General features: G+C 43.3%; 1 protein-coding gene across 9 annotated transcripts; it reads left to right on the forward strand.

Moving 5' to 3' along the window:
- Positions 1-4502: 4502 nt before the first annotated feature.
- On the forward strand, positions 4503-27218 carry LOC125725226 (NLR family CARD domain-containing protein 3-like). Of its 9 annotated transcripts, none has more exons than XM_049001979.1 (10): positions 4516-4627; positions 7849-7950; positions 8480-8593; positions 10319-10432; positions 16966-17029; positions 17213-17441; positions 18061-19906; positions 25095-25268; positions 25600-25773; positions 26480-26908. In XM_049001979.1, the coding sequence occupies exons 2-10, from the start codon at positions 7889-7891 to the stop codon at positions 26661-26663; spliced, it is 2961 nt and encodes a 986-aa protein (XP_048857936.1). In that variant the 5' UTR covers positions 4516-4627; positions 7849-7888; the 3' UTR covers positions 26664-26908. The 9 variants fall into 9 exon arrangements, 8 of the variants coding, with proteins under 8 accessions (XP_048857939.1, XP_048857936.1, XP_048857937.1 ...); XM_049001986.1 differs by lacking the exon at positions 4516-4627 and adding an exon at positions 5234-5365; XR_007387379.1 differs by lacking the exons at positions 25600-25773; positions 26480-26908 and adding an exon at positions 21853-21945 and having other exon boundaries at positions 4503-4627; positions 25095-25201.

Raw genomic sequence — 27218 nt, forward strand, 5'->3', positions numbered from 1 at the left:
TGTAAAGAGCTTCATTTACTTTAGAATTAATATGAAGTGATATTTGTGTTGTGCAAAGCAAAATAATTTTTTTGATGTTTACAGCACTTCTCTAGAGCAAAGGGAAAGGTGGGTCCCCTAAAACCATGTTTCAACTGGTTTGGGAGGCAAAGTCCTCTTAAGACTTAAAAACCCGTATGTGTGTGTCTGTGTGTGTGTGTGTCTGTGTGTGTGTCTGTGTGTGTGTGTGTCTGTGTGTGTGTGTCTGTGTGTGTGCGTGTGTGTCTGTGTGTGTGTGTGTGCGTGTGTGTGTGTGTGTCTGTGTGTCTGTGTGTGTGTCTGTGTGTGTCTGTGTGTGTGTCTGTGTGTGTCTGTGTGTGTGCGTGTGTGTGTCTGTGTGTGTGTCTGTGTGTGTGTGTGTGTCTGTGTGTCTGTGTGTGTGTCTGTGTGTGTGCGTGTGTGTCTGTGTGTCTGTGTGTGTGTGTGTGCGTGTGTGTCTGTGAGTGTGTGTGTGTGTGTGTGTGTGTGTGTGTGTGTGTGTGTGTGTCTGTGTCCTGGGGGTCAGACTGGAGAACCTGGCGGAGGTGTCTGAGAGGAGAATGCTGAAAAAGCTTCTCAGCATCATGGACAACCCCTCCCACCCCATGTACGCAGACATGATGGGTCATCAGAGCTCCCACAGCAAAAGACTAACTGCCTCCAAATGCAGAACCGAACGACACAGGAAATCCTTCTTACCTGTGGCAATAAGACTGTATAACTCTTCCTCATTTTGTAGGTGATTTTTTCAGAACTAATCCTTATTTGGATTGTGCAATATTACACATCTGTTTGGTATTGAATGTTTGTTCTATCCCATCATCACATGCTGCTATCTCAATTATTCAAGGCACTACACTAAGACACTTTCCATTACCACATGCACTAATAATCTGTTATTTTATATTTGTTATAGCTTAGTTACAGTTTTTTTTTTTTTTTTACTTTGTACAGAGTATGAGTATTTAGGAGTATTTATATAGTTATAATACAAAGTATTACTCATAGTTATTTGCACTATTATTTTCTTTACCTTACCTTTATTCCTATTGTTGCACTGAGCATGTAAAGGACAAAAGAATTTCCCTCTGGATAAATAAAGTTTTTTCTTATCTTATCTTATCTGTGCGTGTGTGTGTGTGTCTGTGTGTGTGTCTGTGTGTGTGCGTGTGTCTGTGTGTGTGCGTGTGTGTGTCTGTGCGTGTGTGTGTGTGTGTGTCTGTGCGTGTGTGTGTGTGCGCTCGCATGAGTGTGAACAAACATTTACTGAAAAAGCTTGTTTATTAAAATAACTAAGGCATTATTCTACCAAAGTTTTAAAATGTTTTTCATGTATGTCACTACTGTAAACACCGGGCACTAGTTCCTATAGCTAATACTTGTAATTAAATAAACCGGGGGCGACTTATTTAAAATAAACTAACAAAATACAGCTAAAATGTTTTTGATGCTGGTTGCTAAATGCTGCTCACTACACAGCAAATGTGCCAGTGTTAAATGAACACCGCATGGTGTTTATATGGGTCCAGTGTTATCTTTCACACTTTACAGAGTGCTTTGAGTGTTGTTTTTACAGTGTTAATCTTTATTAACTCAAATAGTGTTCAATTTACACCATAGGGTGTTACTGTAAGTCACCGAGTCTCCATCCCCACATATCTGCCCTATTTTAATATGCGCACAAGAAGTCATGAGGACCAGAAGAGCTGTCCCACATTTACCCCCCATCATGAGAAAGACTCTGACCAAGAAGGACCTTACAGCTGTTTCTTGGTTTATATTGAAGGTTTGCTGGCTCAGTTCTGGCTGATCCTGAAGGTTAGAGAGCTGTGGTGCTGGTGGCTTTATAGCATGTTGGTGTGAAGTCAGCAAAAATCTCTTGGAAACCGGCAGCACACGTCTCCAGAGTGGTGTATGTTTTAATGGGGTGGGGGTGTATTTGATTGCCGGTCCTGCTCTTGAATGTTTAGCATATGTGGAAGGGTGTTAGGACAGTTGTGATGCCCTTTTCTGTGCAGCTCCTGGTATGGTGTGAACCCATATAGACCCCATGCAGTGTTAATTTAACACTGGCACATTTGCTGTGTACTTTTAATATGTATACTATGTAGCAGAGCTGGGCAGCTTTATAGCTATTCAGAGTTTCTGTCAGTTTTTGAAATCCCAATAAGCGCTAAAGTTTGCCATTGTTTTTGATACAATCCCTGATGGAGTAGTTATGTTCTTGAAGAATTTTGTTCCATCTATGGATCCTGTTGAATCTGCTGTTGGTAAGGTGTGTTTTTCTATACATGCTTTTCAAGAAATAATAGTTAAAAAATCAGGACATTCTTTACCCAAAACTACACCTTCGTTCCATATGTTGTTTCATACTGGAATGGCATAGTGGATAATATACCTTGGAAAAAGGTGTGGACTTTACCATGTAAGATTTTATTAACAAATAATGTAGAAGAAGTCACCTTTAAATTGTCACATAAAGTTTGTCCGTCCAAATATTTTCAATCTAAAAGGATGAGAGAGATTGACACCAGCTGTTCTTTCTGTGAATGTGACTGCAAAACTAATGTTCGTTTATTTTGGTCTTGCCCTTTTTCTGAAAAATTCTACTCTGATATGCTTAACATGATACAAACAAATGTATGTCATAATTTTCAGTTTTCTTGTAAAGATGTTTTTGCGGGTTTTTGTGACTGGAAGAATACCTGTCACGATCGCCGTCGGGCGAGCAGTGAGCGGAGAATCAGGAACTCCGGCTTATTAGGTAGAACAAACAGACGAGGCGGAGCATGACGTCTATGACGGAACTGGGGATACGTACTCTGACGTGGACTTAAATACACAGGACTGAATGAAACAACAAGAAACATCTGATAACGTCGGGGTTCCATATGAGGTTAACGAGGGGGCGTAGCACACAGGCAGATCGTACGAGCCGAGCGTGACAATACAGATAAATTTAATACTACTAATTTTATATTCATAAATGTAAATACAATAAATCTAACCTATTTTTCCTTGTTCACAAATTAGACCTAATAAATTATATTAATCTAATCAGAAAGTCTAAAAATAAAAAACAATCAGAACTGTATCCTGATTTGATGCGTTTTTACCTGATGTATAGACATAGTGCTAAAATGTTCTGTCATATTTGGTATTGAGATGGTAATCTTTTACTTTGTAATAACTCTGTCTGAATATCATTTTTTTTTGTTTTGTTTAATGTTCTGTCTGTAAAATATATTACCTGTACTTGTTGAGTATTGGAAATTTTTTTTTAAAAAGTGTGATTCAAGTGTTTAGTTTGACCTTTACTTCGCTACACCAGTCAATATATTTTGATGAAATTATAAAATTACACAGTTTTGTCTTTGACCCCCCCAAATAGCTTGGATCCCCCCATTTCTAAATTAATCAAATCGCCACTGTTAATGATTTAAGTGTTACTGCAGTACCGCTTTTTACACGCACGATCATCCTGAATCTGTGTTATAAGGCCACTTAAAAAAAAAAAAATGGTTCTCGTCCTTTTTTTTGGAGGGGGTGGGTCGGGGGGGAGGGATTTTTTTTATTACTATATATATATATTTGTTTTTTTTTTTTTTTTTTTTTTGATTGACTGTTTGGACTTTCAAATATGTAAGAAAAAACCGAAGAGAGCAGACCTACTTAGTACGCCTCCTCAGTTCTTCCAGTTTGTTGCGTTTCAAATATATTAAATGTAAGAAAATACAAGAATGTAAATTCCTTGATCCATGTGTATCTTATAAATGCCTTCCTAACTATTGATTTGGATACTTTATGCTGATGTTTCATTCGTGAATATAAAAATGATACTATTTGAAACCAATATTCTGTTTGTCATTCCCATTCTAAATGAACAACCAAGATTTTAAAATATATATCTAGAAAGAAAGTGTATTAAAATATGTTAAAACACGAGGAACTTACAAAATACAGGAACCTGAATGGTTGAACAAGGAAATGCAACTCTACAAACATGTACCACATCACTTCCCCAGATTTAAATCTTTGCACCAGCCCATCTCAGGTAGAGACAAATTTAGGTTCATGAAACCATTCCAAGACTAGGATTACACAATGATCAATCGTCGATGTGGAATGCGCCGGAAATTCAAATTTTGTCATTCTTGGGCATTTTCCATGCGATTTTTACCAAATAAAAAATAATAAAAAAATTCGGGTCAGAGGCATTTCGGCGGGTCGGGAGGGGACGAGAACCAAATTTTTTTTTAAGTGGCCTAAACGAATTACGGTTATTGTTACTAATAGATGTGGAGCCCTTGTTAGTTTCCCATATGCTAAATATTGTGTTCAATGTTATTATTTTGCATTGTTATTTGCATTGTTCATCTCTTGTGATAGTGTAATGTACTGCGTGGCTGATGGGTTTAGGGCAGGGACAACTGTGGTGCGATTCAGGCAGGCAGGGTAACAGGAGCGGAGCACACACAGGCACTTTGGCCAGCTCGCGGGGGGGTCCACTGAGTGGAGTGCAAAGAGCGCATGCGTCATGCAGAGCACTCGACAAGGATCGCCGCATACAGTCCTGTTTAACAAGCGGGTTTTTGTGCTTGTGTTTCAGGTGAGCGAAACTGTGCAAAAGAAGGGGCAAAGTGAAACTTACTGTGTGATACTCACGTAACTGTTTTAGGATAAACGTAAATCGATCAGAACAGTTACGAATGAGTAATACAGAAATAGTAATGAATATCAGTAAGTGAAAACCTGTAGCTACTAAGACCATACAGTTGTACGAGCTCGCCCGAACATCAGCGTGCGTATTGAGGAAAGTAAATTGTGGGATTATTGATTGTTTATATGTATAAGAACGAATGTGTTTATCTGTGTGTTAAGTAGTTGTTTCGAAGCGAATGTAAATCGACATAAATGTTTAAAAGTAATTGTATGTGTAAAAATGGAATGAGCGCGAGTGGAGTGCAAAGAACGCATGCGTCATGCAGAACACTCGACAAGGATCGCCGCATACAGTCCTGTTTAACAAGCGGGTTTTTGTGCTTGTGTTTCAGTGTTTTCCGGTGAAGTAAAAATCATCACATTATTGAAAAAGAACCCTATGCATGCCTGGAATTTATTCACTTTGTCCAAGTGTGCAACATAGACACATAGATAATATCTCCCCAAAACCCTACGAAGTGCCGCTGAGTCCGTGTCCATTTTTTGCATGAGACGGAGCTGATCATTTCCTGCCTGTAAACGAAAGTGAAATTAAGTGTCGGCATTTTAAAGGCAGAGTCGCCATTTTATCAAGAAACATTTTATCAAGATTCTGGAGTAATGTAAAGATATTCTATGTTTCAAGGTAAGATTAAATTAATAATAAAATTGATATGTTTAACACAGCCTACATATACAGCGGAATTTAAAAATTTCAATATAATTAAACATTAAATATACGTCCGTACAGCACAGTAGGTACGTGTATCAGAAGATTTTTCAAAGATCTTGCCTGAAGAGTTTTCAAATTAACATCAATAATATTTAATTACTTACGCTCAGCCATGAGTTGGCCTAATATACTGTGCTGCGTAACTATGGACCGGGACGTAGGCTGTAATATTTTGAAGCTATATTAAGTTTTTCTTTTATTAAGTGTTGGGGATTAATGCCAGTGTGCTGAAACATCCGGGTTAAACTCTATGCTTAACATTTTGTTAAATCAAAGGTTTTACTACGGATCTGTTCTGTGTTCTCCAATCTGAAATGTGCTGATCTTAATTGTAGTCATACTTTGCAGTCGTATTTAAACTGTTTAATGCAAATAGTACGCAAGTCTGATTTTAATAATCGGTAAAGAATAAGTCAAACGCAACCCACAGCGCAGCTAAATGACAGAAGGTAGTGTCACTTACTCCGCCAAACCGTGAGTAGTGGAGCCGACCAATCACAACAAATCATTAACAGTAATAAGCTAGAAAGAGATCTCTCAATGGAGGAAATTGATGATTTTATATCGTCCAAGGCGTTTAGAGATTTTTCAATACCATCGATACGAGCCAAAATCCGGTCCAGCACAGAATCGGCGCCGCCCGCGATAGAATGGGAGTCGTCGTCTTCCTGACCAGCGGAGACTTGTCGAGCTGATTAATTTTTTTTTTCTTGTCAGTGTGAGAACGAGTTGAGGAAAAAAATGGGAACATCTTTGTGACTTCGACATGGTTAAAGTATATTCGGAACTGTTGTAATAGCGATTTGGACTTGTCATACTTTTAGGTCCCTTGGAAATCAGTCTCAGAATCAGAATCGGGTTTATTGGCCAAGTATGTGAGCGAACACATACAAGGAATTAGATTCTGGTCGATGGTCTCAAGCACTACAGTGTAAAAACAACAATCTACAATATGAATATGTATTATGGATTTATATTTATAAATATAAAGGTAAATGTTAAAAAAATGTATAAAAGTTATTTGTACGTATAATATGTTTATACTATTTATAAATGTAAATATATTTATGGATACTGTATATATATACATGTGTACATATATACATACATATATACATACACACACATATATACATAAAGTGTGTAACTGAACAATACGATATAGTAAGCAACGTAAATCTTATATACAGAAAATACAAATGTTGCAGAAATATATCCCACAGACTGTACATACAGTGCAGTTGCAGTGCTGTAGGTGTTTAGCAGTGTGACAGATCAGGTGTTTAGGAGGGAGATGGCGAGGGGAGAGAAGTTGTTCCTGTGTCGGGTGTCCTGGTCTGCAGGCTTCTATATCGTCTGCCAGAGGGCAGCAGGTCAGAGAGTCTGTGTCCAGGCTGTGTGGGATCTGTGATTATTTTCCTGCTATTTTCCTGGATCTTGAGAGATCCGAGATACTTAATCTCCTCCACTTGGAGAAGTACCTCCTCCCCGACCCAGAGAGCACTCCACCCTTTTCCGGCTGAGGACCATGGTCTCGGATTTAGAGGTGCTGATCCTCATCCCAGCCTCTTCACACTTGGCTGCGAACTGCTCCAGTGAGAGCCGAAGGTCACAGTCCAGTGAAGCCAACTGAACCACATCATCTGCAAAAAGCAGAGACCCAATCCTGAGGTCACCAAACCCTCAGTGCCCTGGCTGTGCCTAGAAATTCCATCCATAAAAGTCTAGTCAGAACCTCACAACCTCACACACCAGCTCAGGCTTCTTCTCCACCAGAGAGATGACATTCCATCTCCCTAGAGCCAACTTCTGCAGCTGAGGATCCCAGTGAAAGTCCCCGCCTTCGACCACTGCCCAATTCACACTGCACCCGACCCCTTTGGTCCCTCCTACAGGTGATGAGCCCACTGGAGGGGGAACCTATGTGCCTTCTTCAGGCTGTGCCCGACCAGGCCCCATGGGTGCAGGCCTGGCTGTGGGGGGGAAGGGAGGGCCCGGTGACCCACATCCGGGGGAGGGAAAACGTGAATCTATGTTTTTCCTCATCATAAGGGGTCTAATGAGCCGCAGTTCGTCTGGTTCCTCACCCAGGACCTGTTTGCCTTGGGTGACCCTACCAGGGGCATAAATCCCTGGGCAGCTTAGCTCCTGGGATCACTGGAACACGCAAACCCCTCCACCACCATTAGGTGTCATCTCCAAGAGAGGATGTTGATACATATAATTATTTATAAAAAATGTGGCATTGAAAGTTTGCATTAAACCTCTTTACTATGTGTAATTCTACACATGGAACATAACAGAATGGAGACACAATTCATCAGTTTGATGTAAAAATGCTGAGTACTCGATATTGTGTATTTATCTATATATCTACTTACCATTCATGTTCATAGAGGCCCCAGCAGGAATCATCTGGTCTGGATCAGCATAAAAATGGATGGATCTGCTTCTGAAATGCGGCCCCCTGTGGGGTGTAACAGAAAGAGCCCTGAGAGGTAACAGTGTTACAGACCACTAGCATGCATGTCTCTCTGGGTCTATAGTCAGGCCATAACATAAAAGTAAACTGGGCTCCTAGCTAGGGCTGGTCAGTGGGCAGCACTTTAATATGTGTAGCTTAATAAAAAGACCTCGCCATCTTCTGTCTTCACCGTCTTCTTCCACAATCAGCCAGTTCTTTTATACTAGAGGCGAGCAACAGACCATCCCTCCTGTACAAAATGGCCACATAACAAAACTAAACAAACAAACAAAAACATATATAAACAGGTAAAAAGGAACATCAGTCAAGTGTAGTTGTGGAGGTTTTTAACGGTCATACTAAAAGTTTCATATAATATCTAAATTTTAGATGAGACAATTTCCTTAACAGCTGACTGTAAATAAGTCTGTTTACATCAAGAGCTTCACAGCATATCAAAGTACATGAAGGCAGAGCAGAAGGCTAAACAGCAGTGTGATGTCGTCCCCATTGTATGAATTATATTTATACCATGAGGGTTTGTTTCCTCTCGCTGCCCACAGTGTCCTGATGAAGAGAGCAGACTCCCCTGTACCCAGCTGTGTCTCCATGAAGAGTGACAGGTCAATGGACCCCCCACCCCACTTCAGAGAGGGACCTTTTCCTATAGATCAAAGGTAAATGTGCATTTAAACAAACACTGTTAATGACATTCAGACTCTCAGTCAAATGGCACAGAGACACATACAAGCTGTGAGGAAATAACATATTTATAATGAATGCACCATTTTTTACCTTTAACAGATTCCATCACCTTGAGAATTTAAACAAAAGTTTTGTCTGTATTCTATATAAATCACATCTGAGGTAAATGGCTGAGGATTACTGTAACACCTGACTTCCTGCGAGCTGGAATTGGAAGTTATTTAATCGCAAAGTGGATTTTAAATTTCAGTCCTCAGCACAGAGCTGGAAAAAACTGGTTTGCCTGTTTCCCCCCCTGCATGTCCATTAAAGAATGACTCGACAATAGATTGTCGTCTTGTGAGACGGATGTTTCTGTTTTGATAACAAATAATTTCACTCTCATGAATTCATTAGATCATACTCAGACGAAGGCTTTAGTTTGACATGTTTAATCGAACTATGTGGCTTGAACAATAAACTACTATCATCAGACAAAAATAGAGAAAGACTCTTGGTTCCTTTGCCAAAGGTGATGTTTAAATACTTGCTGATTTAGATCATAATTAATGTGACACTGTAGTGGTTCTCATCCCCTGAGTATAAAATAAGATGATTTGTTGATCCCAGGGTTAAATTCTCTTGCGTTCAGCAGCAAAGTGCACAGATACAAACATACAATGTAAAACAAAGACAACGTGCAAAGACAGCAGATATAGTGCAAGTGAGTAAACATTTATAGAAGTAAACAAAATTTCTGTAGGTTAACAAGTTTAAGAAGGACACAGTGCATAATGAAAAAATCCTGAAAATACAATATTGTTCAAGAAATAAATAGAAATGTATATTATTTATATGATTATAAACAGAGAGCAGCTTTTACCACATTAAAAATGGGACGTTAAGGCTGGCTGTGGGGGCTGCACATCGACAGCAGGCATTGTGGTGTCTAACGGCAGCAGGCAGGAAAGATCACCAGTAGCGCTTCTTAGCTCACGGTGGGGAAATGAGCCGGTGGCTGAAGGTGCCCCAAGATAGCGCCTCCTGGAGCCTCGGCTGGGTTATGGACCGGGCCAGTGGGGCCAGTGCCCTGGGGCCTCAGGACATTAGTGGCTGTGAGTGGCAGCATTTATAGTGCAAGCCATGAAATGCGCCCCCCTGTGGGGTGTAAGAGAAAGAGCCCTGAGAGGTAACAGTGTTACAGCCCACTAGCATGCATGTCTCTCTGGGTCTATAGTCAGGCCATAACATAAAAGTAAACTGGGCTCCTAGCTAGGGCTGGTCAGTGGGCAGCACTTTAATATGTGTAGCTTAATAAAAAGACCTCGCCATCTTCTGTCTTCACCGTCTTCTTCCACAGTCAGCCAGTTCTTTTATACTAGAGGCGAGTAACAGACCATCCCTCCTATCCAAAATGGCCACATAACAAAACTAAACAAACAAACAAAAACATATATAAACAGGTAAAAAGGAACATCAGTCAAGTGTAGTTGTGGAGGTTTTTAACGGTCATACTAAAAGTTTCATATAATATCTAAATTTTAGATGAGACAATTTCCTTAACAGCTGACTGTAAATAAGTCTGTTTACATCAAGAGCTTCACAGCATATCAAAGTACATGAAGGCAGAGCAGAAGGCTAAACAGCAGTGTGATGTCGTCCCCATTGTATGAATTATATTTATACCATGAGGGTTTGTTTCCTCTCGCTGCCCACAGTGTCCCGATGAAGAGAGCAGACTCCCCTGTACCCAGCTGTGTTTCCATGAAGAGTGACAGGTCAATGGACCCCCCACCCCACTTCAGAGAGGGACCTTTTCCTATAGATCAAAGGTAAAGGTGCATTTAAACAAACACTGTTAATGACATTCAGACTCTCAGTCAAATGGCACAGAGACACATACAAGCTATGAGGAAATAACATATTTATAATGAATGCACCAATTTTTACCTTTAACAGATTCCATCACCTTGAGAATTTAAACAAAGGTTTTGTCTGTATTCTATATAAATAACATCTGAGGTAAATGGATGAGGATTACTGTAACACCTGACTTCCTGCGAGCTGGAATTGGAAGTTATTTAATCGCAAAGTGGATTTTAAATTTCAGTCCTCAGCACAGAGCTGGAAAAAACTGGTTTGCCTGTTTCCCCCTGCATGTCCATTAAAGAATGACTCGACAATAGATTGTCGCCTCGTGAGAGGGATGTTTCTGTTTTGATAACAAATAATTTCACTCCCATGAATTCATTAGATCAGACTCAGACGAAGGCTTCAGTTTAACATGTTTAATCGAACTGTGGCTTGAACAATAAACTATCATCAGACAAAAATAGAGAAAGACTATTGGTTCCTTTACCAAAGGTGACGTTTAAATACTTGCTGATTCAGATCCTAATTAATGTGACACTGTAGTGGTTCTCATCCCCTGACTATAAAATAAGATGATTTGTTGATCCCAGGGTTAAATTCTCTTGCGTTCAGCAGCAAAGTGCACAGATACAAACATACAATGTAAAACAAAGACAACGTGCAAAGACAGCAGATATAGTGCAAGTGAGTAACCATTTATAGAAGTAAACAAAATTTCTGTAGATTAACAAGTTTAAGAAGGACACAGTGCATAATGAAAAAATCCTGAAAATACAATATTGTTCAAGAAATAAATAGAAATGTATATTATTTATATGATTATAAACAGAGAGCAGCTTTTACCACATTAAAAATGGGATGTTAAGGCTGGCTGTGGGGGCTGCACATCGACAGCAGGCATTGTGGTGTCTAACGGCAGCAGGCAGGAAAGATCCCCAGTAGCGCTTCTTAGCTCACGGTGGGGGAATGAGCCGGTGGCTGAAGGTGCCCCAAGATAGCGCCCCCTGGAGCCTTGGCTGGGTTATGGACCGGGCCAGTGGGGCCAGTGCCCTGGGGCCTCAGGACATTAGTGGCTGTGAGTGGCAGCATTTATAGTGTAAGTCATGAAATGCCCCCCCTGTGGGGTGTAAGAGAAAGAGCCCTGAGAGGTAACAGTGTTACAGCCCACTAGCATGCATGTCTCTCTGGGTCTATAGTCAGGCCATAACATAAAAGTAAACTGGGCTCCTAGCTAGGGCTGGTCAGTGGGCAGCACTTTAATATGTGTAGCTTAATAAAAAGACCTCGCCATCTTCTGTCTTCACCGTCTTCTTCCACAGTCAGCCAGTTCTTTTATACTAGAGGCGAGTAACAGACCATCCTTCCTATCCAAAATGGCCACATAACAAAACTAAACAAACAAACAAAAACATATATAAACAGGTAAAAAGGAACATCAGTCAAGTGTAGTTGTGGAGGTTTTTAACGGTGATACTAAAAGTGTCATATAATATCTAAATTTTAGATGAGACAATTTCCTTAACAGCTGACTGTAAATAAGTCTGTTTACATCAAGAGCTTCACAGCATATCAAAGTACATGAAGACAGAGGAGAAGGCTAAACAGCAGTGTGATGCCGTCCCCATTGTATGAATTATATTTATACTATGAGGGTTAACATTTGATGTTATTTATATAGAATACAGACAAAACTAAAGATAGTGCCCCCTGGAGCCTTGCCTGGGTCATGGACCAGACCAGCAGGGCAAATTAACCATGAGGGCCCCTGCAGATAGAGCTCATGCTGACCACCTGGGCCCCTGGGGCCCTTTACACATACAGCGAGCATTAACTCCCAAGGCCCTCAGGCCTCCTGGGGTACTTGGTAGACGCCGGCCACCTGGGGTACTTGGTAGACGTCGGCCACCTGGGGTACTTGGTAGACGCCGGCCACCTGGGGTACTTGGTACACGCCGGCCACCTGGGGTACTTGGTAGACGCCGGCCCCCTGGGGTACTTGGTAGACGCCGGCCGCCTGGGGTACTTGGTAGACGCCGGCCACCTGGGGTACTTGGTAGACGCCGGCCACCTGGGGTCATGGACCAGACCAGCAGGGCAAATTAACCATGAGGGCCCCTGCAGATAGAGCTCATGCTGACCACCTGGGCCCCTGGGGCCCTTTACACATACAGCGAGCATTAACTCCCAAGGCCCTCAGGCCTCCTGGGGTACTTGGTAGACGCCGGCCACCTGGGGTACTTGGTAGACGTCGGCCACCTGGGGTACTTGGTAGACGCCGGCCACCTGGGGTACTTGGTACACGCCGGCCACCTGGGGTACTTGGTAGACGCCGGCCCCCTGGGGTACTTGGTAGACGCCGGCCGCCTGGGGTACTTGGTAGACGCCGGCCCCCTGGGGTACTTGGTAGACGCCGGCCACCTGGGGTACTTGGTACACGCCGGCCACCTGGGGTCCTTGGTAGACGCCGGCCACCTGGGGTACTTGGTAGACGCCGGCCACCTGGGGTACTTGGTAGACGCCGGCCACCTGGGGTACTTGGTAGACGCCGGCCCCCTGGGGTACTTGGTAGACGCCGGCCACCTGGGGTCCTTGGTAGACGCCGGCCACCTGGGGTACTTGGTAGACGCCGGCCACCTGGGGTACTTGGTAGATGCCGGCCACCTGGGGTACTTGGTAGACGCCGGCCACCTGGGGTACTTGGTAGACGCCGGCCCCCTGGGGTACTTGGTAGACGCCGGCCGCCTGGGGTACTTGGTAGACGCCGGCCGCCTGGGGTACTTGGTAGACGCCGGCCACCTGGGGTACTTGGTAGACGCCGGCCACCTGGGGTACTTGGTAGACGCCGGCCACCTGGGGTACTTGGTAGACGCCGGCCACCTGGGGTACTTGATAGACGCCGGCCACCTGGGGTACTTGGTAGACGCCGGCCACCTGGGGTACTTGGTAGACGCCGGCCACCTGGGGTACTTGGTAGACGCCGGCCACCTGGGGTACTTGATAGACGCCGGCCACCTGGGGCACTTGGTAGACGCCGGCCACCTGGGGTACTTGGTAGACGCCGGCCACCTGGGGTACTTGGTAGACGCCGGCCACCTGGGGTACTTGGTAGACGCCGGCCCCCTGGGGTACTTGGTAGACGCCGGCCACCTGGGGTACTTGGTAGACGCCGGCCACCTGGGGTACTTGGTAGACGCCGGCCACCTGGGGTACTTGGTAGACGCTGGCCACCTGGGGTACTTGGTAGACGCCGGCCACCTGGGGTACTTGGTAGACGCCGGCCCCCTGGGGTACTTGGTACACGCCTTTCGTGGAACACCCCCCCCCAACAGGCCGCGGAGGGAGACCCAGAGTGTTCCGACTGAGACTGTGCTGGTGTTCACAAGCATCTGATCTAATTAAGCAGACAGAGGGGGCCGCATGAGTCGGAACTCTGACCTGGAGGTAGCCATCGAGCTCCTAAAGCGCACAGCCCTGCCAGGCCATGTCAGCTCTCAGGCTGCCTGCCCTGCATGTGCAGCTTCCCTCACTGCTGCTGGCTGACAGACAAACTGTGATCCCTGAAGCGGTTAGTATTCTGTAATACAGTAGGACATTTCAGAGGGAGTGGCGCACGCTGATGACATCATGCACATTATGTCCACTGGGATGGAGAGCAGGTGCAGGATCATGACACGTTTAATGTTTCTGCATTTTTGCCAGCAATATCGCCCCGGCTAGTGGGGGTGTGGGGACAAGCTGGTACAGAAGCGGGGGGGCAGGGATGCGGGGAACAAGCTGATAGGCTGAAATTTACTCTGCTAATCAAGTGAATGACTCTAAATGTCACTGGGTACAAAGGGCTGCATAGAAAACTGTCCTTCCTGCCTGCTGTGTCTCTGTGTGCTGGAGCCTGATGTCACTGGTTCTCTTCTGCTGTCATGAGAGAATCAGGAAGCCGCCCCAGTGAATAAAGCTTAACATGGCAGATACATCTTTCCAAACTACAGCCCCAATTCCAAAAATGTTGGGACGTTCTGCAAATTGTAAATAAAATCAGAATGCAGTGATATGGAAATCTCATAAACCTATATTTTATTCATAACAGAACACAGAAAACATATCAAATGTTTAAACTGAGAAAATGCATCATTGTAAGCAAACATTTGAATGTTGCAGCAACAACACATCTCACAAAAGTTGGGACAAGGCCATGTTTACCACTGTGTGGCATCTCCTCTTCTTTTAACAACAGTCGGTAAATGTCTGGGCACTGAGGAGATCAGTTGTTTGAGTTTTGGGAGAGGAATGTTGTCCCATTCTTGTCTGATACAGGATTTTAGTTGTTCAACTGTCCTAGATCTTCTGTGTCATATTTATCCTTTTATGATGCACCAAATGTTCTCAATGGCTGAAAGATCTGGACCTCTGGTGTGGTAGAAAAATGTAAAATATAACACTCAGAATAAAAGTCGGACCTCTCAGTCTGATGAGGTAAAGGAAATCTCTTTTATTCCAGCAACTCAGCAAAGCCTCCCGTCACACTCTGGCACTTGGTACCAAGTCACCCGGAGCACACAGCAACCAGTTGATAAACCATAACTCCCACTTCACAGTAAGGGTGTCTAAATCCTGATTGGTCACAAAACACCAATGAACTGAGCTCAAACGTATAACAAACACAATTCTCGAATTCTATTGGTTCACCTTGGTGGCAAGGTAAAGTCTACCCATTCTGCTCAGTTTACCAGAACAGGTCTCGACTGCTAGGCTCCTACTGGAGATATGAATATAAATATTGATTACATGACATTGAATCACTGTAAATACTCGGTTGTCCTTTGATTAATGATTAACGTATTGACGTATTGTCATTGAATCACTGCCAATACATGGTTAACATGTGATTAATATGATTAACATGATTACTTATACATTTGCACTGCCGCATAGCTTGCTATATATTGTCTGCCACAACTATTCTATAAAGCTATAACTCGCTGTGCACCAGTTGGGGCAGCTTCGAAGCTCTTCCTGCAGGTGGTTTCTCCCCCCCTTTGTTCCACTGTCTGCTTCTCCAAGGCCCGAGCTTTCCTCAGGGTCTGCGGAACTTACTGCAGGCAGCTATAACGAAGCGAGGTCACACAGTATTCAAAACAATCTCTTCTTGCCTAAGGCCTAAAACACACACAGACCCAATATGCCAACCTCCCGGGCCTACCGATGTCCAATTTTAATTCCACACTGGCAGGCCAGTTCAGTACCCGGACCCTTCTTCTACGAATCCATCATGTTGTAATTGATGCAGTGTGTGGTTTGGCATTGTCATGTGGAAAATGCAAGGTCTTCACTGAAAGAGACGATGTATGGATGGGAGCATTTGTTGCTCTAGAACCTGGATATACCTTTAAGCACTGATGGTGCCTTTCCAGATATGCAGGCTGCCCCTGCCATATGTACTAATGCACCCCCACACCATCAGAGATGCTGGCTTTTGAACTGAGTGCTGATAACACGCTGGGTGGTCCTTCTCCTCTTTAGTCCGGATGACATGGTGTCCCTGGTTTCCAAAAAGAATCTCAAATGTAGATTCGACTGACCACAGAACAGTTTTCCACTCAGCCGCAGTCCATTTTAAATGAGCTTTGGCCCAGAGACGACATCGGTGATTCTGGATCATGTTCATATACGGCTTCTTCTTTGAATGATAGAGTTTTAACTGGCATCTGTGCATGGCAGCGCGAATTGTGTTCACTGACAGTGTTTGTGGGAAATATTCCTGAGCCTATTTAGTGATTCCATTACAGAATCATGCCTGTTTGTGATGCAGTGCTGCCTAAGGGCCAAAATATCACAGGCATCTAGTCTGGTTTTCACAGAGATTTCTCCAGATTCTCAGAATCATTTGATTACATTATGTGCTGTAGATGATGAAATATTCAACCTCTTTGCAGTTTCATACTGAGGAGCTTCTTTCTGAAATTGCTCCACTATTTGTCAGTGCAGTATTAGGGGGATTGTGACCCTCTGCCCATCTTTACTTCAGAGAGACACTGCAACTCTAAGATGTTCTTTTTATACCCAGTCATGTTACTGACCTGTTGCCAATTGACATAATTATTTGCAAATTGTTCCTCCAGCTGTTGGGTTTTTGTACCACTAACTTTTCCAGCCTCCTATTGCCCCCGTCCCAACGTTTTTGAGACGTGTTGCTGTCATGAAATTCAAAATCAGCCAGTATTTTTCATGAAATAGCAAAATGTCTCAGTTTAAACATTTGATATGTTTTCTATACTTTGTTATGAATATAATACAGGTTTATGAGATTTCCATATCATTGCATTCTGTTTTTATTTACAATTTGCACAATCTCCCAACTTTTTGGAATTGGTGTTGTAATATACCACAATGTTATTCTTTATCTGCAGTAACAGCAATTTTAATGGGGAACTTTTCAGTCTTTCTGTTACATTTGTGTAGATGAATTGAGGACATTATGTTTCTGCCTAATTCACAGAGACCAAATGGAAGATTGCAGTTCAGATCTACATGATAAATCGGGTTTATCATCCATATTGAAGGTTTGTATTTATTGCTGATATATCTTTTCTTGGCTGTTATGTCAATTAGCTTATATTTTATACAGCTGTATAATAAGAAATTCATCATGTTAAAGAAAATATGTTTTAAACTATGATTCACAAGTGAAATTCTGAAAAGGTTTGGTGTAAGTAGCAATAATAAACTGTCACTGTTTATTTTAGTCGCTAGAGGAAAAAGCCATGAAGTTCCTAAAGGAGGAACTGAAGACGTTTGTGAGGTACCTAGATCAGAATTACCCAGAATGCTCTGAGCCTCAGCTGGAGGAGGACAATGACCTGGACTGTGATGGTCAGATGCAGAAGACCAGTGTTAGAGAGGTAGCTCTGAAGATCACACTGTACATCCTGAGGACCATGAAGCAAAATGATCTTGCTGACCTGCTGGACAAGAGTAAGAACTTTATAATATTATGTACATGTACAATATTGTGTAAACGTCTTAGGCAGCCAAAGAAAATGATGTTTAAATGGTCTTCATGTTGGTGTAGAACTACTATAATATGTATGTCAAAGTGTGTTTGCTATTTCAGAACCTCTCCCAACATCACCTTAATATTTTGTGCCGTATATCCATGTATTTTTTTACTTGACCACTAACACACCTCATGTGGCTGATCAATATCTCACTGAGTTTTAAACTAATTTAATTAATTCATGAAGTGAGCTGGTGGTGAAATTTAGCAAATACATGGACTGGCTGTGGTGCCGCTGAGGAGAGGTTTGGGAAATGAAAAGGGGTTTTGTGTGTTTTTTGGTTGTGAGCAGATATACACTTACTACCCAGATAAATGGCTTTAAACATTTCCTTTGGCTGCCTAAGGCTTATTCACGGTCCTGTATGCGGTGTTCCAGTAAAATACGCATGATAAAACTTTCAGTTTCACATTCAGTCACAGGGAAATATCTGGATATGTATGTGTGAAAAAGTGTGTTTTTGGAAAATATTCTTCCTCTCATACTTCTCAGGATCTCGGTCAGAATTAGTGTATTTTCCTCTCATTTCCTTTCAGGACAGCTCATGCTGCAACAGGAAACCAAAGGTAAACTTAAGAAGCAATTTGAGTGTGTATTTGAAGGGAAAGCTAAGGAAGGACAGCCAACACTTCTCAGTGAGATTTACACAGAACTCTACATAACTGAAGGTGGGACTGAAGCAGTCAATGATGAACATGAAGTGAGACAGATTGAAACAGCATCCAAGAAAAGTCGAACAGAAGATACTACAGTCAAGTGCAAAGATATATTTAAGCCCTTATGTGGGCGTGAGACACCTATCAGAACTGTACTCACTAAAGGGGTGGCAGGTATCGGGAAAACAGTCTCTGTGCAGAAATTTATTCTCGACTGGGCAGAAGGAAAAGCAAACCAGGATGTTCACTTCATATTTGCTCTTCCTTTCCGGGACTTGAACTTGATTAAGGGTGAATACAGTCTGATTAAACTGCTTCACCGCTTTGTCCCAGAACTGAAATCATTTCAATCCACTGAGCTGTTTAGGTACAAAGTTTTGTTGATCTTTGATGGTCTGGATGAGTGTAGCCTTCCTCTGGATTTTCAGAACAATGAGAGCTGGTTTGATGTAACAAAGAAAACGTCACTGGATGTGCTGTTGACTAACCTCATTAAGGGGAATCTGCTCCCATCCGCTCTCCTCTGGATAACCTCCCGGCCAGCAGCAGCCAATCAGATACCTGCTGAGTGTGTCCACCAGGTGACAGAGATACGAGGGTTCAGTGATGCCCAGAAGGAGGAGTATTTCAGGAGGAGATTCAGTGATGAGAGCCTGGCCAGCAGGATTATCACACATGTGAAATCATCAAAGAGCCTCTTCATCATGTGCCACATACCTGTGTTCTGCTGGATTTCAGCCACTGTGCTTAAGAGGCTTTTTAGTGAGACTGACAGGGGAGAAATTCCAAGGACTCTGACTGAAATGTACACACACTTCCTGATCTTTCAGATAAGTTTAAAAAATGACAAGTATATGAAAAACCAAGAAACTAAGCTTAAGGAATACAGTAAGCAATTCCTTTTAAAACTTGGTAAACTTGCTTTTGACAACCTGGAGAAAGGAAATCTCATATTTTATAAGCAAGATCTGACAGGGAATGGCATTGATGTCACTGAAACTTCAGTTTACTCTGGAGTGTGCACAGAAGTCTTTAAAGAGGAGTATGGGTTGTACCAGGAGAAGGTGTACTGCTTTGTGCATCTGAGCATCCAGGAGTATCTCGCTGCTTTATACGTGTTTCTATCAAACTCATCAGCTGACCTGCTGAAGACTGCAGTGAATGAGGCATTAGAGAGTAAGAATGGACACTTGGACCTCTACCTCCGCTTCCTCCTGGGCCTCTCAACAGACTCCAGTAAGACTCTGTTACAAAAGCTACTGGGGCCGACAGAAACCAGCTCACATACCATTATGGAAACAGTCCAATACATCCATCCATCCATTTGCCAAACCGCTTATCCGTCAGGGTTGCGGGGAGTCTGGAGCCTATTCCGGAAGCAATGGGCACAAGGCAGGGAACAACCCAGGACGGGGGGCCAGTCCATCACAGTAGCCCAATACATCAAGGAGAAAATACAGGAGAATTTAACTCCAGAAAGGACCATCAACCTGTTCCACTGTCTGACTGAACTTGGTGACAATTCTCTAGTAGAGGAAGTACAAAGATACCTGAATTCAGGAAACATTTCAGCAGATCACCTCTCACCTGCACAGTACTCAGCTCTGGCCTTTGTGATGCTGATGTCAGATGAGGAGCTGGATGTGTTTGACCTGAAGAAATACATCAGATCAGATGAAGAGCACTGCAGGCTGCTGCCTGTGGTCAAGAACTCCAGGACGGCTCTGTAAGTGACGTGGGGATGGGAAATCATGTCTGGTCTGGCAGTAATACATGAATATTGTTTGAAATGTGTAATATATATTATATATTTCTCCTCATGGATTAATAAGTGGGTTTTATTTTGATAATCACAGCTATAGCTGTTTGTATAGCAGTAGCTAATCTTGACCACAGCCTTTATAATGACTGAAGGTAGTGATGTCACTTTTTGTTTGTTACTACGTTTCCATTCCCATCCAGTCTGCCTTCTGATCACAGCACAGCATCCTAACCTGCTATAGAAACAGTGAGGGCTCTTTATCCACAGGGTGTATCAGTGGAATGTGAGTGTTATTGTCAGCAGGCGTGTTCATGTGATGGAGCCCAGAGCTGGGAGCTTCCGTATGACTGCTGTCTCTGGCTGCTCACTGGCGCCCTCTGCTGGCCTCAGCTGCACCTGACTGATGATGTGACGACACATCTAGTCCGGCAGACATAGATCAACATTGTTTAAAATATAAAATGAATATGTATATATGTAATTTATTTCCCCTCTTTTATCAACAAGGTTCCTTTTTAATCTAGTTTATATTAACTGAAGGTAGTGATGTAGTAAAAAAGACAAGATTTCCATCCTTTGTGTAACAAATAACCAAAGATACAGCATCATACAGAATGGTCCAGTTTTCATTAATAGTGGGAAAACCACTCATATTCGTTTCAGTTCTGGATGCTGTAGGAAGCGTTTCTGTAAATACTGGGTGTGGTGCGTGACTCTTTGGGTTTGGACTCTGTGTCCATGAGCGGAAGGTTGCTGGTTCAGATCTCTTGGCCGGCAGAGTGATGTCATCGCTGAGTCCTTGAGCTGCAGGGGTGCTGGATGCTGGTCGATCCTGCGCTGCAACCCCCAAACTTCCTCTCATCTGTATATGTGTCTGTGTGTCTCTTGGAGAGCAGGATGGGAGGGGCGAAAAGACAATTTCCCCATGGGGGTGAATGAAGTATCATTATTCATAAATCATTCAAACAAACATTTTTTCTAAAAGCCTATTTCACAGGACTGATAGCTCTCCGATTAGTGTATTGTTGATTAGGGCTGGGTGATAAGTTAAAAAATGTGTATGTCATTTAGTATAAAAATATCGCAATAAACAATCATTTTGAGTCTCCCCCCTCCCCCAAACACTGAATGCAATTTCAGTTCAGTTCAGTTTTATTTGTATAGTGTGTTTTCACAACATTACATCATCTCAAAGCACTTTACAGCATCCCTGCCCAAAGCCCCCAGTGAGCAAGTCAGAGGGGACAGTGGCAAGGAATAGCTCCCTAGAAAGAAGAATCCTTGGGAGGAGCCAGACTGAAAGGGGGAGCCCATCCTCCAGGGGGCAGCAGAGGAAGCCCTAACCCTAACCAGACTCAAAGGGGGAGCCCATCCTCCAGGGGGCAGCAGAGGAAGCCCTAACCCTAACCAGACTCAAAGGGGGAGCCCATCCTCCAGGGGGCAGCAGAGGAAGCCCTAACCCTAACCAGACTCAAAGGGGGAGCCCATCCTCCAGGGGGCAGCAGAGGAAGCCCTAACCCTAACCAGACTGAAAGGGGGAGCACATCCTCCAGGGGGCAGCAGAGGAAGCCCTAACCCTAACCAGACTCAAAGGGGGAGCCCATCCTCCAGGGGGCAGCAGAGGAAGCCCTAACCCTAACCAGACTCAAAGGGGGAGCCCATCCTCCAGGGGGCAGCAGAGGAAGCCCTAACCCTAACCAGACTGAAAGGGGGAGCCCATCCTCCAGGGGGCAGCAGCAGGCCAGAAGGACGTCACAGATAGTGGAGACATCACAGGCAGCAGGGTAGGCAGGATATCTTGAAAATGTGGGGTCTCCAGGCAGCACAACCCAGGGGGAGCATAGAACAGGGCTAATATAATCAATTTTTTTAGTGTTTGTATGAACTCTGGCTGCTGCATTTTGTACCAGCTGACGTTTATGTGAGGATCCAGATGGGCACCCAGAAAGGAAGGCATTACAGTATCCAGCCTGGAAGTTATAAAGGTGTTACTGCATCACCAGGTAATGTAAACGATCGGTAGCGAAGCTCCTCTCACGGCCAATGAGAGGGAGTCTCACAATATTTCAGTCGAGTTTGAGGTTTTAGAGCTTAGTAGCCAAATCGCACAGAGGCAGGGACTATTGTGAGCACTCAGTGAACAGAGGCTGAAGTGGTGTAAAACTGGAGTGATTTTCCATCGGTTTGATACCAAACACGCCATACCAGCCTAGCGGTTCACACCGAATACCATCTGTAATGATTAATTAATGATTACTTATATTATGTCATTATGTTATATTACTCACACCAGTCCCTGGACTAAGTGGTCTAGGTTGCACCTCAATCAGAGGTTACCCTTTATACAGACATTATATGACATATTCTCATGTCAGCAGCACATCTTACCCTTAGATAGACATGGTAGAATACAAGGATCAGATAAGGGCTGCTGAGGAATGTGGAAAAGAAAAGGGGGGGAAGGTTAGTCAGTCAAAGAAAAAGAGTCTTTGAAAGTTAGGACACATTACAAACATAACCTGTCTGTATAATGAGACTAGTAGTCATGGGTAAATAAATATACAGATATACAACAGCCAAACTTAACAGAAACTTTCTTTAGGGTGTTGGATGAGTGGTATGTAAGGCAGGATGTCTGGGGAGGGGGTTGTGTGCCAAGTCGAGGGACCCCTGTCCTTGAGGTCCACTCTGCTGTCTGTAGGTCGTTAAAACTTTGAGCAATAAAAGTTGGAGTGCTGGCCCCCCTTGTTATCTGTGTGTGTTTAAGTGTGTCTGTGTGTGTGGGGTCACGAACCCCCCTTTGAGGCCTAGGCCAATGTGTGCCTCTCGTACCAGGGTAGGCCTTGTCTCAGGCCACCTGGAATTTAAGCTTTGTGATATGTGCATGTGTGATCCTACACCAGATTTAAAATGGGTAACCTTAAAAGGGAAATACTGTTCTGCAAAGCAAGCACAGTTTGTGGAAACACGACCATAAAGTCATAAAGCAGGTTAACAGAACTGCTTAGGTTGTTAAAAAGAAAGGAAGTTGGTTTACTTGTTTGCAGAGTGGAGGGGGTCTTGGCAGTATTAAATAATACCCAGAATGCCGCTGGCGGAGTGTTAACACGCACCAGTCACAGGGATCACATCTACAACGGGCCCAGAATGCCGCTGGCGGAGTGTTAACACGCACCAGTCACAGGGATCACATCTACAACGGGCCCAGAATGCCGACGGCGGAGTGTTAACACGCACCAGTCACAGGGATCACATCTACAACGGGCCCAGAATGCCGCTGGCGGAGTGTTAACACGCACCAGTCACAGGGATCACATCTACAACGGGCCCAGAATGCCGCTGGTGGAGTGTTAACACGCACCAGTCACAGGGATCACATCTACAACGGGCCCAGAATGCCGCTGGCGGAGTGTTAACACGCACCAGTCACAGGGATCACATCTACAACGGGCCCAGAATGCCGCTGGCGGAGTGTTAACATGCACCAGTCACAGGGATCACATCTACAACGGGCCCAGAATGCCGCTGGCGGAGTGTTAACACGCACCAGTCACAGGGATCACATCTACACCTGCTCTCACATCCCTGCACTGGCTTCCTCTGGCTTCTAGGATTGATTTTAAAGTTCATTTGCTAATTTGTAAATATTTACGTGGTTTAGCTCTGTCCTGCCTCAGTAACATGACTGTAAGGTATGTCCCAGGCAGATCAGTCTGATCATCCGGCAGTAATTTACTGATTATTGCTAAAACCCGGCTGGGGTGGGAGGGGGCAGCTTTTAGTCACTATGAGCCCAAACTCTGGAACTCTCTCCCAGAAAACCTGAGAGCTACTGAATGTCTCAGTACTTACAAAACTAGGCTGAAAAGGCATCTTTTTACCACCGCATATAATAATCTATGATAATCAGTTTTATTATTTTATGCTTTTATTAATATCAGTAATTGTGGGGGGGCGGGGGGGCGGTCGCTTCCCCCAGAAGACATAGGGGCTAGAGGCCCCTTTGAGGAGGGGCCCTTAAAGAGGACATGAGTGGTTAAAGTCCTTTATGATGGTTTTTAATTTTATTTTTTTAAAACATTTTTACTCTATTTTTATTTCTTTTGCGCTTATTGTTATTTATTCTGAGCTTATTTGAATTTCTTTTTCTTCTTTTTAAATGTTTGCAAAATTCTTTATAAACGCTGTGGCTAAAATGCGCTATATAAATAATGATTGATTGATTCAGATAGATAGATGAGAGAGAGAGTTTACTTTTAACCACCTTTATTAAACAGTTAGCAACCAATCCTAATCACAGCCCTGGCGGGGTCAGGGACACACTTAAAGCCGTGCCTGAGACTAAGATATGAAAAACTGAGTTGGGAAGCTCAAAATTCCCACCAGAAAGCTGCACTTGAATGGCTGACATTCTGGCTGCTGACTCAGAGATAGAAGTTTGTGATGTGACAATACTGAACTGCTTCAGAATCTTTGGCTAGAAAGCTGAACTGAAAGCAAATCATGAATCTTTCTGTTATCTTGCTTTGTATGTAGCCTAAGCGCGTTTCCCCAGCAAAGACGATAATCGCCGGTTAGTCACTGTCAGATATCGACACCGGGATACTTGTCTGATTACGCTCATTACCGATAATATCATCATATCACCCAGACGTAATTGGTGATTTGACATGTTCCCAGGTATAACAATACAGGGAGAAAAAGGATTTTACTCATGGGATCAAGAATCCAAGTGCCAGTTGCTGCTGCATTAGCTGCTGGGAATGTTCACATCTCCTCCTTTCAGTGATACGTGTCGAGTGTAGGGACACCTGGCAGAAAGATGGCTAAGGACTGCACTGGAAGCACTGGTCTGACTGTTATGGGAGGTTCACGTCCATCTTGCTGTTGATGTGTTCCTATGTATTCCTATAGCTTGTACTTAATGTTTTTACCTCTAGTTTTTAGCAAAGATGCGCTGACTCACAATTAGTGATCATGTGACTGCAGCAGATTGTCAGGACGCACAGAACACTCTGCAGACTATAATTCATTTTGAAGTGTAAGCTGTGCTGCTAATTATAATGAAAACAAATGCTTATTGTAATGCTTTGTATTTTACTAATGTGTAGGATGTGTATATGCTTGTGTCTTAAAGTGTTTTCTGTTTCAGGCTGAACAGCTGTGATCTCATAGATAAACACTGTGAAGTGCTGTCTTCAGCTCTCAGATCAAACTCCTCACCCCTGAGAGAGCTGGACCTGAGTGACAATGACCTGCAGGACTCAGGAGTGAAGCTGCTCTCTGCTGGACTGGGGGACTTACACTGTAAACTGGAGATACTGAGGTCAGTATTACTGGGTATTCCACACTGTAAACTGGGGATACTGAGGCCAGTATTGCTGGGTATTTCAAACCACAAACTGGAGATACTGAGGTCAGTAATATTGGGTATTCCACACTGTACGCTTTAGATACTGAGGTCAGTATTACTGTGTATTCCACACTATAAAGAGGAGATAGTGAGCAATTAGCTAAGGGAAAGAGAGAAGGGGTCCTGCCTTGTCTTAGACACTAAACTGTAATTCTTGAATTATTTATTAGAGCATCACATTTATTTAATAATTATAATGGTGAGGTGATATTATTTACTGGGGAGTTTCTGTCTTTCTCTGCAGACTGTCAGGCTGTAGAGTCACAGAAGAAGGCTGTTCTTCCCTGGCTTCAGCTCTGAAGTTAAACCCCTCACACCTGAGAGAGCTGGATCTGAGCTACAATCACCCAGGAGATTCAGGAGTGAAGCTACTCTCTGCTGTACTGGAGGATCTCAGCTGTAAACTGGAGAAGCTGCAGTGAGTACAGAATATGCATTTTACACAAAAGTAACTGGACAGCAAGAAAACCCACAATGCCTTTCAGCAGTTACATAATAAACAAACACAAACAGCTTCTGTTTTCTTCTCCTACGTCCTTATATCCCACAATCTTATCAGCCCTCGATCCATGCTAGAAATAATTAAGCAGGGAAGCAGGAAACATCCATTCAACCATACTGTGATGTCCGCTGAGCGGAGGAGCAGGCAGACAGGGCAGTGGAGCCGTGAAGACGAGCAAACGGGGTTTATTAAGGGCAGACGAGGAAACACGGCTCACAACATCAATGACAGATCTAGGGAAACAGACCTGAACACGGACTGAAATACACAAGACAAGCCGAAATAACAGAAACAGCTGGTCAGAATCGGGGCAGCAGACGTGGTTAATGAGGGGGCGTGGCACACGAGGATCACACGAGCTGGGCGTGACACATATAATGCATGCAAAACATTTGTGTTGGTTAGCAAAGTTAACAGCACTGTTACAGATAAACATGCTGACTTTAACGTGTTATGGACAAAAAAATAATGGACACCAAACAGAATCGGAATGATTGTTAAAAGATTTTTTAATAATTTAATTGTTTTCTGAAAATCCATTATGTCATGACCCTTATCCTCCTCATTTGAATACAGTGCTGCAGTGTAAAAAGTGGATTTAAAAGTGTTTAATCTTTTTAAGGGTGGGCCGGTGTGAACTCACAGAGAAATGCTGTGAGGCACTGGCTTCAGCTCTCAGATCAAACTCCTCACCCCTGAGAGAGCTGGACCTGAGTGACAATGACCTGCAGGACTCAGGAGTGAAGCTGCTCTCTGCTGGACTGGGGGACTTACACTGCAACCTGGAGATACTGAGGTCAGTCTGACTGGGTATTCCACACTGTAAACTGGGGGTAGTGAGGTGAGTATTACTGGGTATTTCACACTGTACGCTGGAAATACTAAGGTAGAAAATAACTAATGATTTCAAAATAAAGCAGGAGTATCTAAGTCTAGGGGTTGACTTAAAAAATAACATTAGATTCGCTACAGTAAGTGGAATGTCGAAAGTAAGACTGCATTGGAGGTTAAGGATGACATTAAAAGTTTCTTCCAATATTTTAACTCCCAAAGAGCTCTAAAAGCTGAACTCACTCATCTGCAGGATAGTAAGGGCCTTATAATTGAAAATGAAAATTGATATAGTAAATGAGTTTAATGATTATTTTACACGGGTGTTCACAGTAGAGGACATGATTAACTTACCACCATTTAGTACAAATACAGTGTCGTATATAAACAATATACAGTCCCTCCACAATTATTGGCCCCCTTGTAAAGATTTGTAAAAAGGGTTAGAAAAAAATCCACCTTTTGGCGAAGCAGCTTCATCTCACACTGAAAAAAATGAGAAAAATCCAACCTTTCATTGAAATAAATGT

The sequence above is a fragment of the Brienomyrus brachyistius genome, unplaced genomic scaffold (genome assembly GCF_023856365.1).
Source record: "Brienomyrus brachyistius isolate T26 unplaced genomic scaffold, BBRACH_0.4 scaffold63, whole genome shotgun sequence".
Classification (NCBI taxonomy): Eukaryota; Metazoa; Chordata; class Actinopteri; order Osteoglossiformes; family Mormyridae; genus Brienomyrus; species Brienomyrus brachyistius.

What these genes read in the sequence shown, in the direction of transcription:
- LOC125725226 (XM_049001979.1), top strand. Translation starts at nt 7,889, where the DNA reads ATGGATGGATCTGCTTCTGAAATGCGGCCCCCTGTGGGGTGTAACAGA. An exon ending in CCTTTTCCTATAGATCAAAG is followed by an intron (nt 10,433 to 16,965) that starts GTAAAGGTGCAT and finishes CCTAATTCACAG; the next exon opens with AGACCAAATGGAAGATTGCA. An exon ending in TGCTGACCTGCTGGACAAGA is followed by an intron (nt 17,442 to 18,060) that starts GTAAGAACTTTA and finishes ATTTCCTTTCAG; the next exon opens with GACAGCTCATGCTGCAACAG.